The following is a 15151-nucleotide window of genomic DNA, read 5'->3' as shown; positions in this document are numbered from 1 at the left end:
ACAATTTCTCATATTCTTTCTGTTTCTGCAATATTGCAATATTTTCTTGTAAAATTATTACTTTTTCATGTAAAATTATTACTTTTTCATGCAAATTTGTGACATTTGTCATAGAAAATTCTGACTTTTATCACAATATTGCCAATTTTTTTGTTGTTTCTGTAAAATAGTGAAATTTTTTTGAGTAAAATTTTGGACTTTTGTCATCATTTTGCCAAGTAAAATTCAGATTATTATTATAGTATTGCCCAAATGTTTAAGTTTTCTTATAAAATTGTGACTTTTGTCGAGTAAAATTACGACAGTTTTCATAAACTTGCCAAAATTGTAAGCTTTTCTTGTAAAAATGCGACTGTTATTGAGTACAATTCCAACTTTTGTCATAATATTGCACAAATATTCAGTATTTCTTGTAAAATTTTGACTTGCGTTGGGTAAAATGACAACTTTTATTATACTACTGCCAAAATTCTACGTTTTTCATGTGAAATTGAAATGCGCCCTCTTTGGCCAGAATTAATAATAAAAAATTAAAAAAAAAAACGTATATAGAGACATACTGTAATAACTTGAAGTAAATAATGAAGATTAAAAACCAATTACAAACAAAATAAATAAATAACTGAAAGCAGTCTTTTTCTCACAATGTGTCAACTTCTTTCTTATAAAATTGGCAACAATTTCTCATATTCTTTCTGTTTCTGCAATATTGCAATATTTTCTTGTAAAATTATTACTTTTTCATGTAAAATTATTACCTTTTCATGCAAATTTGTGACATTTGTCATAGAAAATTCTGACTTTTATCACAATATTGCCAATTTTTTTGTTGTTTCTGTAAAATAGTGAAATTTTTTTGAGTAAAATTTTGGACTTTTGTCATCATTTTGCCAAGTAAAATTCAGATTATTATTATAGTATTGCCCAAATTTTTAAGTTTTCTTATAAAATTGTGACTTTTGTCGAGTAAAATTACGACAGTTTTCATAAACTTGCCAAAATTGTAAGCTTTTCTTGTAAAAATGCGACTGTTATTGAGTACAATTCCAACTTTTGTCATAATATTGCACAAATATTCAGTATTTCTTGTAAAACTTTGACTTGCGTTGGGTAAAATGACAACTTTTATTATACTACTGCCAAAATTCTACGTTTTTCATGTGAAATTGAAATGCGCCCTCTTTGGCCAGAATTAATAAAAAAAATAATAAAAAAAATACGTATATAGAGACATACTGTAATAACTTGAAGTAAATAATGAAGATTAAAAACCAATTACAAACAAAATAAATAAATAACTGAAAGCAGTCTTTTTCTCACAATGTGTCAACTTCTTTCTTATAAAATTGGCAACAATTTCTCATATTCTTTCTGTTTCTGCAATATTGCAATATTTTCTTGTAAAATTATTACTTTTTCATGTAAAATTATTACCTTTTCATGCAAATTTGTGACATTTGTCATAGAAAATTCTGACTTTTATCACAATATTGCCAATTTTTTTGTTGTTTCTGTAAAATAGTGAAATTTTTTTGAGTAAAATTTTGGACTTTTGTCATCATTTTGCCAAGTAAAATTCAGATTATTATTATAGTATTGCCCAAATTTTTAAGTTTTCTTATAAAATTGTGACTTTTGTCGAGTAAAATTACGACAGTTTTCATAAACTTGCCAAAATTGTAAGCTTTTCTTGTAAAAATGCGACTGTTATTGAGTACAATTCCAACTTTTGTCATAATATTGCACAAATATTCAGTATTTCTTGTAAAACTTTGACTTGCGTTGGGTAAAATGACAACTTTTATTATACTACTGCCAAAATTCTACGTTTTTCATGTGAAATTGAAATGCGCCCTCTTTGGCCAGAATTAATTTAAAAAAATAAAAATTAAAAAAACGTATATAGAGACATACTGTAATAACTTGAAGTAAATAATGAAGATTAAAAACCAATTACAAACAAAATAAATAAATAACTGAAAGCAGTCTTTTTCTCACAATGTGTCAACTTCTTTCTTATAAAATTGGCAACAATTTCTCATATTCTTTCTGTTTCTGCAATATTGCAATATTTTCTCGTAAAATGATTACTTTTTCATGCAAAATTATTACTTTTTCATGCAAATTTGTGACATTTGTCATAGAAAATTCTGACTTTTATCACAATATTGCCCATTTCTTTGTTGTTTTTGTAAAATAGTGACATTTCTTTGAGTAAAATGATGGACTTTTGTCATCATTTTGCCAAGTAAAATTCAGATTATTATTATAGTATTGCCCTTTTTGAAAGATTTCTTATAAAATTGTGACTTTTGTCGAGTAAAATTACGACAGTTTTCATAAACTTGCCAAAATTGTAAGCTTTTCTTGTGTGTTCTTGTCTGTGGATGATAAGACACAATTCCAAAAAAGTGCGGTCCCCTTTTGAGGCCCACGTCAAACCGAGGCGTTTAAAACTGCTTTCCGGCGCCAGTGTGGTGGTCATTAGAATACAAACGTGAGAAAAGGAGGCGTGTCGCCTCAAAGCGCCACATCAAAAGCAAGCGGGGGTCATATATTCCCACCTCGGGGGCACCGGTCTCACTTTTTAGCGTCTAATAACGACGCCATCCGTGCTCCCGTCATCGTGTGACGGCATCAGACCGGGCCTCCATGTTAGTTGCTTCACCCGGACTCTGCGTTTCTTCCCCGGCCGTGTTCTCATATTGATTTTGAAGACTTTTACATTTATGAGCATGTGCGTTGCATCCGGGCGGCCCCAATCCGGCTCTTTTTAACGAGGGGGTTCTCTGCCCGAGGGCCCCAAAAACGTCAAGAAATAGCGCGCGACTTCTTGATGATCAATAAACGGATATTAAAGCACTTCCTGTGGCGCGGCCTGACGATGATGTGTCAGTGTGCACAAGAAGCGCTTTTGTATTTAAAGTTAAAGTACCACTGATAGTGAAATGACCCTCTGCGTTCGACCCATCCCCTTGTTCCACCCCCTGGGAGGTGAGGGGAGCGGTGAGCAGCGGCGGTGGCAGCGCTCGGGAATCATTTTGGTGATTTCACCCCCAATTCCAGCCCTTGATGCTGAGTGCCAAGCAGGGCGATAATGGCTCCCATTTTTATAGTCTTTGGTATGACTCGGCCGGGGTTTGAACTCAGGGCGGACACTCTAACCACAAGGCCACTGAGCAGGTTAAATATTTGAAAAAACAAAAGAGAAATTACAAGCACAAATTGAAGCTGCGAGCAGCGTCAAGATGACCCATGCACCAAGTCACGTCCTTCACAATGCCCCCGGATTTCAGGAAGATCGGAGCATGTGGAAGGAAGTTACAATTTTCCACCACAAGGGGGCGATGTTGGTGTCAGTACCAACGTCTAGTCATGATCAGACCCCGTCCTAAAAGTCTCATGAGTTTGGAAGGAGGTCCGGCCATCTAAAGCAGTGTTTTTCAACCACTAGTGTGCCGGGAGATACAGTCTGGTGTGCCGTGGGAAATTATCTAATTTCACCTACATGGGTTAAAAATATTTTTTGCAAACCGGTAATTATAGTCTGCAAATGATGTGTTGTTGTTGAGTGTCGGTGCTGTCTAGAGCTCGGCAGAGTAACCGTGTAATACTCTTCCATATCAGTCGGTGGCAGCCGGTAGCTAATTGCTTTGTAGATGTCGGAAACAGCGGGAGGCAGGGTGCAGGTAAAAAGGTATCTAATGCTTGAACCAAAAATAAAAAAAGGTGAGTACCCCTAAGAAAAGACATTGAAGCTTATGGAAGGCTATGCAGAACAAAACTCAAACTGAACTGGCTACAAAGTAAACAAAAACAGAATGCTGGACGACAGCAAAGACTGACTGTGGAGCAAAGACAATGTACATCCGAACATGACATGACAATCAACAATGTCCCCACAAAGAAGGATAAAAACAACTCAAATATTCTTGAATGCTAAAACAAAGTAGATGCGGGAAATATCGCTCAAAGGAAGACATGAAACTGCTACAGGAAATGACCAAAAATAAGAGAAAAAGCCACCAAAATAGGAGCGCAAGACAAGAAGTAAAACACTACACACAGGAAAACAGCAAAAAAGTCCAAAAAAGTCAGTGTGTGATGTGACAGGTGGTGACAGTACACCTACTTTGAGACAAGAGCTATAGTGATGCATGCTTGGTTATGGTTTAAAGTCATATCCAACAATTGCGACAACGACTTTTTACTGCCAACTGAGTTTCGTTTTTTAATGATTTCTGCTGGTGGTGTGAATAAATTAAAAACATTTTCTTAAATAAAAAAGAAAGTAAAACAATATAAAAACAGTTACATATAAACTAGTAATTAATGAAAATAAGTAAAATTAACTGTTAAAGGTTAGTACTATTAGTGGACCACAATCAAGTGTGCTTACGGACTGTATCCCTTGCAGACTGTATTGATATATATTGATATATAATGTAGGAACCTACCACAATATTAATAACAGAAAGAAACAACCCTTTTGTGTGAATGAGTGGGGAGGGAGGTTTTTTTTGGTTGGTGTACTAATTGTAAGTGTATCTTGTGTTTTTATGTTGATTTAATAAAAAGTAAAACAAATAAAATACGATACCGATAACAAAAAACCCGGTACCGATAATTTCCAATATTACATTTTAAAGCATTTATCGGCTGATAATATCGACAGGCAAATATTATCGGACATCTCTAGTTTTTTTGTATTTTTGGTCCAATATGGCTCTTTCAGCATTAGTCTAGTCCAGGGGTCGGCAACCCAAAATGTTGAAAGAGCCATATTGGACAAAAAATACCAAAACAAATCTGTCTGGAGCCGCAAAAAATTAAAAGCCATATTACATACAGATAGTGTGTCATGAGATATAAATTGAATTAAGAGGACTTAAAGGAAACCAAATGACCTCAATTATACCTACAAATGAGGCATAATGATGCAATATGTACATATAGCTAGCCTAAATAGCATGTTAGCATCGATTAGCTCGCAGTCATGCAGTGATCAAATATGTCTGATTAGCACTCCACACAAGTCAATAACATCAACACAACTCACCTTTGTGGATTCACGCACAACGTTAAAAGTTTGGTGGACAACATGAGACAGAAAAAGAAGTGGCATAAAACACGTCCTAGAAAGTTATACATGTAAACAAACTAAGGTGAGTTCAAGGACTGCCAAACTTAGTAGGACAAAATGGCGCTCACCAAATACTCTAATCAGTGAAGCATGTTTAATATAAACAGTGGGATTTATAACAATTAGGAAGGTTTGTGTCATGTTTGTCCTCCTACAGAAACCATATTAAAACAAAAAATATCTTTTTTTCCCCCTCAACTTTTTCCATTTTTCATACATTTTTGAAAAAGCTCCAGAGAGCCACTAGGGCGGCGCTAAAGAGCCGCATGCGGCTCTAGAGCCGCGGTTTGCCGACCCCTGGTCTAGTATCTGCCATTTGAATTCCGGCTCATTTGGTCAAAGTCTGTTAAAGTACGACCCCGGTTTCTGGCCTAAAAATGGCTGACGGAAACCAAGATAGCCGACTTGCGGTTTGTTTTCAGATGTGGGTTCTTGGGACTTGATTAGACAGGAATCTGTGGCAATTTTTCCAGTTTTAAAAGGGGGCACTAGGGTCAATTTTTGAAGTTCAGCTCTTTTTGGCAAAAATGTGTGAGTTTTTATGCATGTTAATGCCCTCAAAAATGTGATACAGAGTGGGAGAATAATGATTCAACTAATGTTTCCAGAAATCTTCTCCCGTCACTGATCTTTTTTTTCTATTTTTCCAATAGGGCCTTCGCAGCTCGGGGCCACCTGATACTCGGAACTTGACGAGATTCCCGACCGGAACCATCTCGGGATTGTGCAGCTTCTTCGAAAACAAAACGGCGTGGGAAAATGAATTAGACCCTACCTTCAGTGAGCCACGTTTCCTGGAGTTGGCTTAAGTCCTGGAAGAGGTCTACGGAGAGGGGAAGGGAGATCAAACCGGGTCCGGGGTCAGAAATTTAATCAACGTTACCTTCGGATTCCTGAGGGGGCAATTCCGTGTCCGTGTATTTCCTTTTGGCTGCCATCAACAGTCGATTCGGGGGCCCATTTCCTTGCGACTTCTGCAAAAACAAAACGTTGACAGATCAAGGGTGAGAAGGACGCACTTTAGGACAGTAATATTATGCATGTTGCTTTAAAAAAATAAAGATTTGAACAAAAACAAGTGATTTAGTGCATGTTGACCCTCACTCGCTGGTTGTTGTTTTTTAAACTTAAAACAAAGTTTAAAGCAAGAGATCGGTTTCGGTCGATGCCGAGTCCGACCGAGTCGTGCACGGCGTGGAAGGGTGGGGGGGTTGAAGAAGCGGAAAAGAAGCGGAAAGTGCAACCGAAATACGTACGTTTGCTAAAGTGAAAGGCACTTGCTGGTCCAAATACGCATCCATGTTATTGTTACGGTCCATCCGTCAGCCGTCTGCGGTCATTTGGGCCGAGCGGAGCGGGAGCCGCGCGAGCCTGCGAGCCCGAGGAGGGAGGTGGAGGGGGAGTGGGAGTGGGAGTGGGGGGAGGTGGGGCTGTGAATGGAGGCTGCATGCATAATGAGCTCCATTCACAAAAAAAAAAAAAAAAACGCGGAGGGGAAGTGATGGCGAGTGATTTGCACAGCAGGCGACGTCGTTCATAAAAAGCTCCACTTTTGTGTCAATTCGCCCACTTTGACAACTTAAAAATGCATCAAAAGTGCTTTTTTTTTTTAAAAAGACGTTTTGCTTTCTTTTTTGGGGGGGGGTGGGCTAAGGCGGCTCGGCGATTGGCGCATTTCCTCTTTCAACGTCTCCAGTTTCACGTCTTTGTCCCATCACTGCGCCGACTTATGAATGAAGGACAGGCCCCGCCCCCCTCGACCAATCACAATCCTCGCAGTCGAGGTTTTGCTGCCGAGAAGGGGCGGAGCCTGACGCCCGCCAGCCAATCAGCGTGCCCGCCGAGCACACTGCGCTTGTGCAGGACTTTCCAGTTGTTTTTCATTCACAAAAAAAAAAAAAAAAAAAAAAAAAAAGTTGAAGCCGGGGGGAGAGAGAAAAAACTTCCCATTCACAAAAAACCTGCCCTGGCTTGTTTTTCCTTCTCCGTGTTTACCTCATGGCACCCCTCTGAGATCCAGCCTGGCTGGAAAAGTGGCACACAAAGTGACGCAAACCGGCCCAGAAGCTTCACAAGTCCGCATTGTTGCTTTGGCTAACGTCTCGTCACTGATGGCAAGATGTTAGCCTCGGGGGAGGACTAACTTTACACAAACTGCAACAAATCGCCTTTCTTCCCAATTTATTCCAGCTGACCGTTCAGATTAAACGTGATCTTTATCGGACTGCAGTATACGTGCACACACGTGTCCCCACTGTGTCCCTGACGTCACTTGCATGCGCAGTTCGAGAAAGTGAAAAGCAGGAAGTTGAATGAACACGGATTATTTGCAAAATAAAAGATGCCACACCTTAAAAATTAGTTTTCTTTCCCCCTGAAAAAAAAAAAAAGTAATATAACGTAGCTCACATAAATTCATACTTGCCAACCTTGAGACCTCAGATTTCGGGAGGTGGGGGGTGGGGGCGTGGTTAAGATATATTTACAGCTATAATTCACCAAGTCAAGTATTTCATATACCACAGGTAAAAGCCAGTAAATTAGAATATTTTGAAAAACTTGATTTATTTCAGTAATTGCATTCAAAAGGTGTAACTTGTACATTATATTTATTCATTGCACACAGACTGATGCATTCAAATGTTTATTTCATTTAATTTTGATGATTTGAAGTGGCAACAAATGAAAATCCAAAATTCCGTGTGTCACAAAATTAGAATATTACTTAAGGCTAATACAAAAAAGGGATTTTTAGAAATGTTGGCCAACTGAAAAGTATGAAAATGAAAAATATGAGCATGTACAATACTCAATACTTGGTTGGAGCTCCTTTTGCCTCAATTACTGCGTTAATGCGGCGTGGCATGGAGTCGATGAGTTTCTGGCACTGCTCAGGTGTTATGAGAGCCCAGGTTGCTCTGATAGTGGCCTTCAACTCTTCTGCGTTTTTGGGTCTGGCATTCTGCATCTTCCTTTTCACAATACCCCACAGATTTTCTATGGGTCTAAGGTCAGGGGAGTTGGCGGGCCAATTTAGAACAGAAATACCATGGTCCGTAAACCAGGCACGGGTAGATTTTGCGCTGTGTGCAGGCGCCAAGTCCTGTTGGAACTTGAAATCTCCATCTCCATAGAGCAGGTCAGCAGCAGGAAGCATGAAGTGCTCTAAAACTTGCTGGTAGACGGCTGCGTTGACCCTGGATCTCAGGAAACAGAGTGGACCGACACCAGCAGATGACATGGCACCCTAAACCATCACTGATGGTGGAAACTTTACACTAGACTTCAGGCAACGTGGATCCTGTGCCTCTCCTGTCTTCCTCCAGACTCTGGGACCTCGATTTCCAAAGGAAATGCAAAATTTGCATGGTTGGGTGATGGTTTGGGGTGCCATGTCATCTGCTGGTGTCGGTCCACTCTGTTTCCTGAGATCCAGGGTCAACGCAGCCGTCTACCAGCAAGTTTTAGAGCACTTCATGCTTCCTGCTGCTGACCTGCTCTATGGAGATGGAGATTTCAAGTTCCAACAGGACTTGGCGCCTGCACACAGCGCAAAATCTACCCGTGCCTGGTTTACGGACCATGGTATTTCTGTTCTAAATGGGCCCGCCAACTCCCCTGACCTTAGCCCCATAGAAAATCTGTGGGGTATTGTGAAAAGGAAGATGCAGAATGCCAGACCCAAAAACGCAGAAGAGTTGAAGGCCACTATCAGAGCAACCTGGGCTCTCATAACACCTGAGCAGTGCCAGAAACTCATCGACTCCATGCCACGCCGCATTAACGCAGTAATTGAGGCAAAAGGAGCTCCAACCAAGTATTGAGTATTGTACATGCTCATATTTTTCATTTTCATACTTTTCAGTTGGCCAACATTTCTAAAAATCCCTTTTTTGTATTAGCCTTAAGTAATATTCTAATTTTGTGACACACGGAATTTTGGATTTTCATTTGTTGCCACTTCAAATCATCAAAATTAAATGAAATAAACATTTGAATGCATCAGTCTGTGTGCAATGAATAAATATAATGTACAAGTTACACCTTTTGAATGCAATTACTGAAATAAATCAAGTTTTTCCAAAATATTCTAATTTACTGGCTTTTACCTGTATGTATATATATATATATATATATATATATATATATATATATATATATATATATATATATATATATTAATTAGAGATGTCCGATAAATACGTTAAAATGTAATATCGGAAATTATCGGTATCGGGTTTTTTTTATTAACGGTATCAGGTTTTTTTTTAAAATTTTTATTAAATCAACATAAAAAACACAAGATACACTTACAATTAGTGCACCAACCCCCAAAAAACTCCCTCCCCCATTTACACTCATTCACACAAAAGGGTTGTTTCTTTCTGTTATTAATATTCTGGTTCCTACATTATATATCAATATATATCAATACAGTGCAAGGGATACAGTCCGTAAGCACACATGATTGTGCGTGCTGCTGGTCCACTAATAGTACTAACTTTTAACAGTTAATTTTACTCATTTTCATTAATTACTAGTTTCTATGTAACTGTTTTTATATTGTTTTACTTTCTTTTTTATTCAAGAAAATGTTTTTAATTTATTCATCTTATTTTATTAATTTTTAAAAAAAAGTACCTTATCTTCACCATACCTGGTTGTCCAAATTAGGCATAATAATGTGTTAATTCCACGACTGCATATATTGGTTGATATCGGTATCGGTTGATATCGGTATCGGTAATTAAAGAGTTGGACAATATCGGAATATCAGATATCGGCAAAAAGCCATTATCGGACATCCCTAATATATATATATATATATATATATACATACTGTATATAAACATCCTGAAAATATGCAAACAAAACTGTGTTTAGATAATTGATACTTCAAACTTGCATAAATAAATCTTAAGGAATATAACATAACCTGGCTTCTGAGAGCTTCAAAATGTAATGAATAAAATGCTAAAGTTGTTGATAAACAAGCAATTATTTTAATAATTAAATGTGGTCATTTAAAATTAATTATTTCAAATGTGTTTATTTTAATGTATAATTCTATGGCTGGATGTAATAAGGAGTCAGGAAAAAATACAAATAAAAATACAATTAATTTTGATGTTTTTAGCAAAATATAGTAAAAATGTATTTAGTTGGTTTTTTTAAATTAATAAATGTATTTATTTTTAGGTAAGATAACCATAATAATACAATTTATCTCTAGTCTGGATGATTTAGTTCTTGTCACCCTGTTGTCCTCCCGTCTCTTCCCCGAGGATGGCTCCATGAGCTGGGCAAACGCCTGGAGATGCCCTACGTCAACAACACGGTCGGCGGCCCGTCGGTGCGCAGCTCGTACATCGCCGCCTTCTACTTCACCCTCAGCAGCCTGACCAGCGTCGGCTTTGGCAACGTGTGCGCCAACACGGACGCCGAGAAGATCTTCTCCATCTGCACCATGCTCATCGGCGGTATGCCAGACGCCTCGTATGGAATAACGTGATTGGGCGGGCACGCTGTTTATATCGCGGGAAAGCGGATGTGAAAAAAGGCTGTCCTCACTCAGGGCCGCGTGGAGCTGGAGGGGGCGTGGCCACCAGCTCCGGCTGAAAATCGGGAGACTTTCGGGAGAATATTTGTCCCGGGAGGTTTTCGGGGGAGGCGTTGAATTTCGGGAGTCTCCCGGAAAATTCGGGAGGGTTGGCAAGTATGCATAAATTAAACGGCATATCACATAAAATGATGCAGCAAGCCATGTAAAATAAAAGGATATGTCGGGCCATGGTAAATAGTTGGCAAGACCACATGAATTAATGCAACAAATCACATAAAATCATGCAGCAAACCACATAAGATAAATGTGGAGGGCCAATTAAAATGATGCGGCGGGCCACATAAAATAGTCGGCAGGACTACGTTAAATGATGCAGCGGGCCACGGTAAATATTAGGCAGGACCACATAAAATGTTGTGGCACATCACATAAAAATTGTGCGGCAAGCCACGTAAAATAGTGGGCAGAACCATATAAGATGATGTGGCCAGCCACTTAAAATTATGTCGCAGGCCACTTAAAAAGTTGCGGCAGGTCACTTTAAATGATGTCGCAGGCCAATTAAAATGATGCAGCAGGCCATATAAATGATGCAGCAGGCCAACTAAAATGATGCAGCAGGCCAATTAAAATGATGCAGCAGGCCAATTAAAATCATACAGCAGGCCACATTAGTCGGTAGGACCACTTAAGATGTGGAGGGCCACGTAAAAAAAGCGACATATCACAAAACACGACGCGGCGGGCCACATACAATAATCGTCAGGACTACGTTAAATGATGCAGCGGGCCACAGTAAATATTAGGCAGGACCACCTGAAATGTTGTGGCATATCAAATAAAAATCAAGCGGCAAGCCATGTAAAATAGTGGGCAGGACCATATAAAATGATGCAGCAGGCCAATTAAAATAGTGCGGCAGGCCAATCAAAAATAGTGCGGCAGGCCACTTGCAATGATACGGCAGGGCAATTAAAATGACGCGAAAGGCCAATTAAAATCATGCAGCAGGCCACAGTAGTCGGTAGGACCACTTAAGATGATGTGGAGGGCCACCTAAATAATCATGCGGCAAGCCATGTAAAATAGTGGGCATGACCATATAAAATGACGCGGCAGGCCACATAAAATGATGCGGCAGGCCAATTAAAATGAATCAGCAGTCCACTTGCAGGCCACATAAATGATGCGGAAGGCCATTTAAAATGATGCGGAAGGCCAAATAAAATGATGCGGAAGGCCACAGTAGTCGGTAGGACCATCATGCGGCAAGCCATGTAAAATAGTGGACAGGACCACATAAAATGATGCAGCAGGCCATATAAAATAATGCGGCAGGCCAGATAAAATAATGCGACAGGCCACTTGCAGGCCAGATAAAATGATACGGAAGGCCAATTAAAATGATGCGGAAGGCCAATTACAATGATGCAGGAGGCCACAGTAGTCGGTAGGACCACTTAAGATGTGGAGGGCCACATAAATAATGCGACATATCACAAAAAACGATGCGGCGGACCACATACAATAGTCAGCAGGACTACGTTAAATGATGCAGCAGGCCACAGTAAATATTAGGCAGGACCACATGAAATGTTGTGGCATATCACATAAAAATCAAGCGGCAAGCCATGTAAAATAGTGGGCAGGGCCATATAAAATGATGTGACAGGCCACATAAAATTATGTGGCAGGCTATGTAAAATGATGCGGAAGGCCACTTGCAGGCCAATTAAAATGATACGGCAGGCCAATTAAAATGACGCGGAAGGCCAATTAAAATGATGCGGAAGGCCAATTAAAATGATGCGGAAGGCCACTTAAAATGATGTGGCATGCCACTTGCAGGCTACTTAAAATGATACGGCAGGCCTATTAAAATGAGGCGGCAGGCCACAGTACTCGGTAAGACCACTTAAGATGATGTGGAGGGCCACCTAAATAATGCGACATATCACAAAAAACGATGCGGCGGGCCACATGCAATAGTCAGCAGGACTACGTTAAATGATGCAGCAGGCCACAGTAAATATTAGGCAGGACCACATGAAATGTTGTGGCATATCACATAAAAATCACGCGGCAAGCCACGTAAAATAGTGGGCAGGACCATGTAAAATGATGTGACAGGCCACATAAAATTATGTGGCAGGCTATGTAAAATGATGCGGAAGGCCACTTGCAGGCCAATTAAAATGATACGGCAGGCCAATTAAAATGAAGCGGCAGGCCACAGTAGTCGGTAGGACCACTTAAGATGATGTGGAGGGTCACCTAAATAATGCGACATATCACATAAAACGATGCGGCGGGCCACATGCAATAGTCGACAGGACTACGTTATATGATGCAGCGGGCCACAGTAAATATTAGGCAGGACTACATAAAATGTTGTGGCATATCACATAAAAATCATGCGGCAAGCCACGTAAAATAGTGGGCAGGACCATGTAAAATGATGTGACAGGCCACATAAAATTATGTGGCAGGCTATGTAAAATGATGCGGAAGGCCACTTGCAGGCCAATTAAAATGATACGGCAGGCCAATTAAAATGATGCGGCAGGCCACAGTAGTCGGTAGGACCACTTAAGATGATGTGGAGGGCCACGTAAATAATGCGACATATCACATAAAACGATGCGGCGGGTCACATACAATAGTCAGCAGGACTACGTTAAATGATGCAGCAGGCCACAGTAAATATTAGGCAGGCCCACATGAAATGTTGTGGCATATCACATGAAAATTTTGCGGCAAGCCAAGTGAAAAATGTAAAAGGCCACGTAAAATAGCGTGCAGGACCATATAAAATGATGTGGCCGGCCACTTAAAATGACATTCCAGGCCACTTAAAATGACGTGGAGGGCCACCTAAATAATGCGACATATCACATTTAACGACGCGGCCAGCCACATAAAAAATTTGGCAGTCCACATAAAATGATGCTGCAGGCCACGTAAATAGTCAGCAGGACCACATAAATTATGTGGCATGCAGGCCACCAAAAAATAATGCGACCTATCCCATAAAATTAAGCAGAAAGCCATATAAAAAATGTAAAGGGCCACATAAAATGGTGTGGCCAGCCACTTACAATGATGCAGCAGGCCAATTAAAATGATGTGGCAGACCACAGTAGTCGATAGGACAACATTAAATGATGTGGAGTGCCAGATAAATAATGAGATGTATCACATAAAGTTATGCGGCAAGCCATATAAAATGATGCTGAAGGCTATATATATAGTCGGCAGGACCACATAAAATGATGTGGAATGCAGGCCACATAAATAGTCGGAAGGACCACATAAAATGATGTGGCTTGCAGGCCATGTACTGTATATTAATGCGACATCCATCCATCCATCCATCCATCCATTTTCTACCGCTTGTCCCTTTCGGGGTCAGCTGCATTCGACATATCCCATAAAATTATGCGGAAAGCCATATAAAAACAGGCCACGTAAAATGATGTGGCGGACAACAGTAAATAGTCGACAGGACCACTTAAAATGTAAATAACGCAACCTATATAAGAAAATGTGGCGGACCACATAAAATGGCGTGGCGGGCTTCATAAAATAAACTGGTGTGCCATATTAATGATGAAGGGGATTACAAAAAATGATGCGACCTGCCACCTAAAATGATGCAGAGGGCCACATAAAATTATGCAGCAGGCCACAGAAATAGTCGGCGGGACCACGTAAAATAATGCAGCGGCAGCCCACATAAAATAATGCTGAGGGGCCACATAAATAGTTGGCAGGACCACATAAAATAACGAGACGGGTCACATAAATAGTGGGCAGGACCACATAAATTATAACATTGCGGGCCACTTTGAAGCTTGTGGCGGGCCAGATCTGGCCTCCGGGCTTTGAGTTTGACACCTGTGTCCTAAAATAAGAAATAAGATCCTACACAAACACAACAAATGACAACATGTCCTAGCTACATTTGACATGAAGAGATGCATTACTCTACAAAAACACTTACAAATGGCAAAAAAAAAAGCAAATTATAAACGCCATTAAAAAGCCCTAAAAATGCCGTTTTTTTATTTGACTCTCACAGCTATATGAATAAATATATATAGTCTAATATGTTAGAGAGGGCTCTAATCTTTCTATGGCTGTTAAGTAGTGTATTAATATATATATATATATATATATATATATATACATACATACAGGTAAAAGCCAGTAAATTAGAATATTTTGAAAAACTTGATTTATTTCAGTAATTGCATTCAAAAGGTGTAACTTGTACATTATATTTATTCATTGCACACAGACTGATGCATTCAAATGTTTATTTCATTTAATTTTGATGATTTGAAGTGGCAGCAAATGAAAATCCAAAATTCCGTGTGTCACAAAATTAGAATATTACTTAAGGCTAATACAAAAAAGGGATTTTTAGAAATGTTGGCCAACTG

At 39.5% G+C, this 15151-nt stretch overlaps 1 protein-coding gene across 6 annotated transcripts in view; it reads right to left on the bottom strand.

Moving 5' to 3' along the window:
• The window catches only part of etv4 (ETS variant transcription factor 4), a 246452-nt gene that overhangs the window by 125947 nt on the left and 105354 nt on the right, over positions 1-15151 (bottom strand). For 5 of the 6 annotated variants that reach the window (XM_061931726.1, XM_061931728.1, XM_061931725.1 and 2 more), the window contains 2 exons: positions 6027-6117; positions 5919-5966 (listed from right to left, as the gene is read on the bottom strand). In XM_061931726.1, coding sequence (XP_061787710.1) covers positions 5919-5966; positions 6027-6081 — 103 coding nt within the window. In that variant the 5' untranslated portion in view covers positions 6082-6117. Of the gene's footprint in view, positions 1-5918; positions 5967-6026; positions 6118-6399; positions 6545-15151 lie in introns of those variants that run through there. The other variant, XM_061931724.1, reaches the window with a different exon arrangement.

Source organism: Nerophis lumbriciformis, linkage group LG39, assembly GCF_033978685.3.
Source record: "Nerophis lumbriciformis linkage group LG39, RoL_Nlum_v2.1, whole genome shotgun sequence".
Classification (NCBI taxonomy): Eukaryota; Metazoa; Chordata; class Actinopteri; order Syngnathiformes; family Syngnathidae; genus Nerophis; species Nerophis lumbriciformis.
The sequence above is the reverse complement of the archived record's forward strand: the minus strand, read 5'-3'. Positions and strand labels throughout refer to the sequence as shown.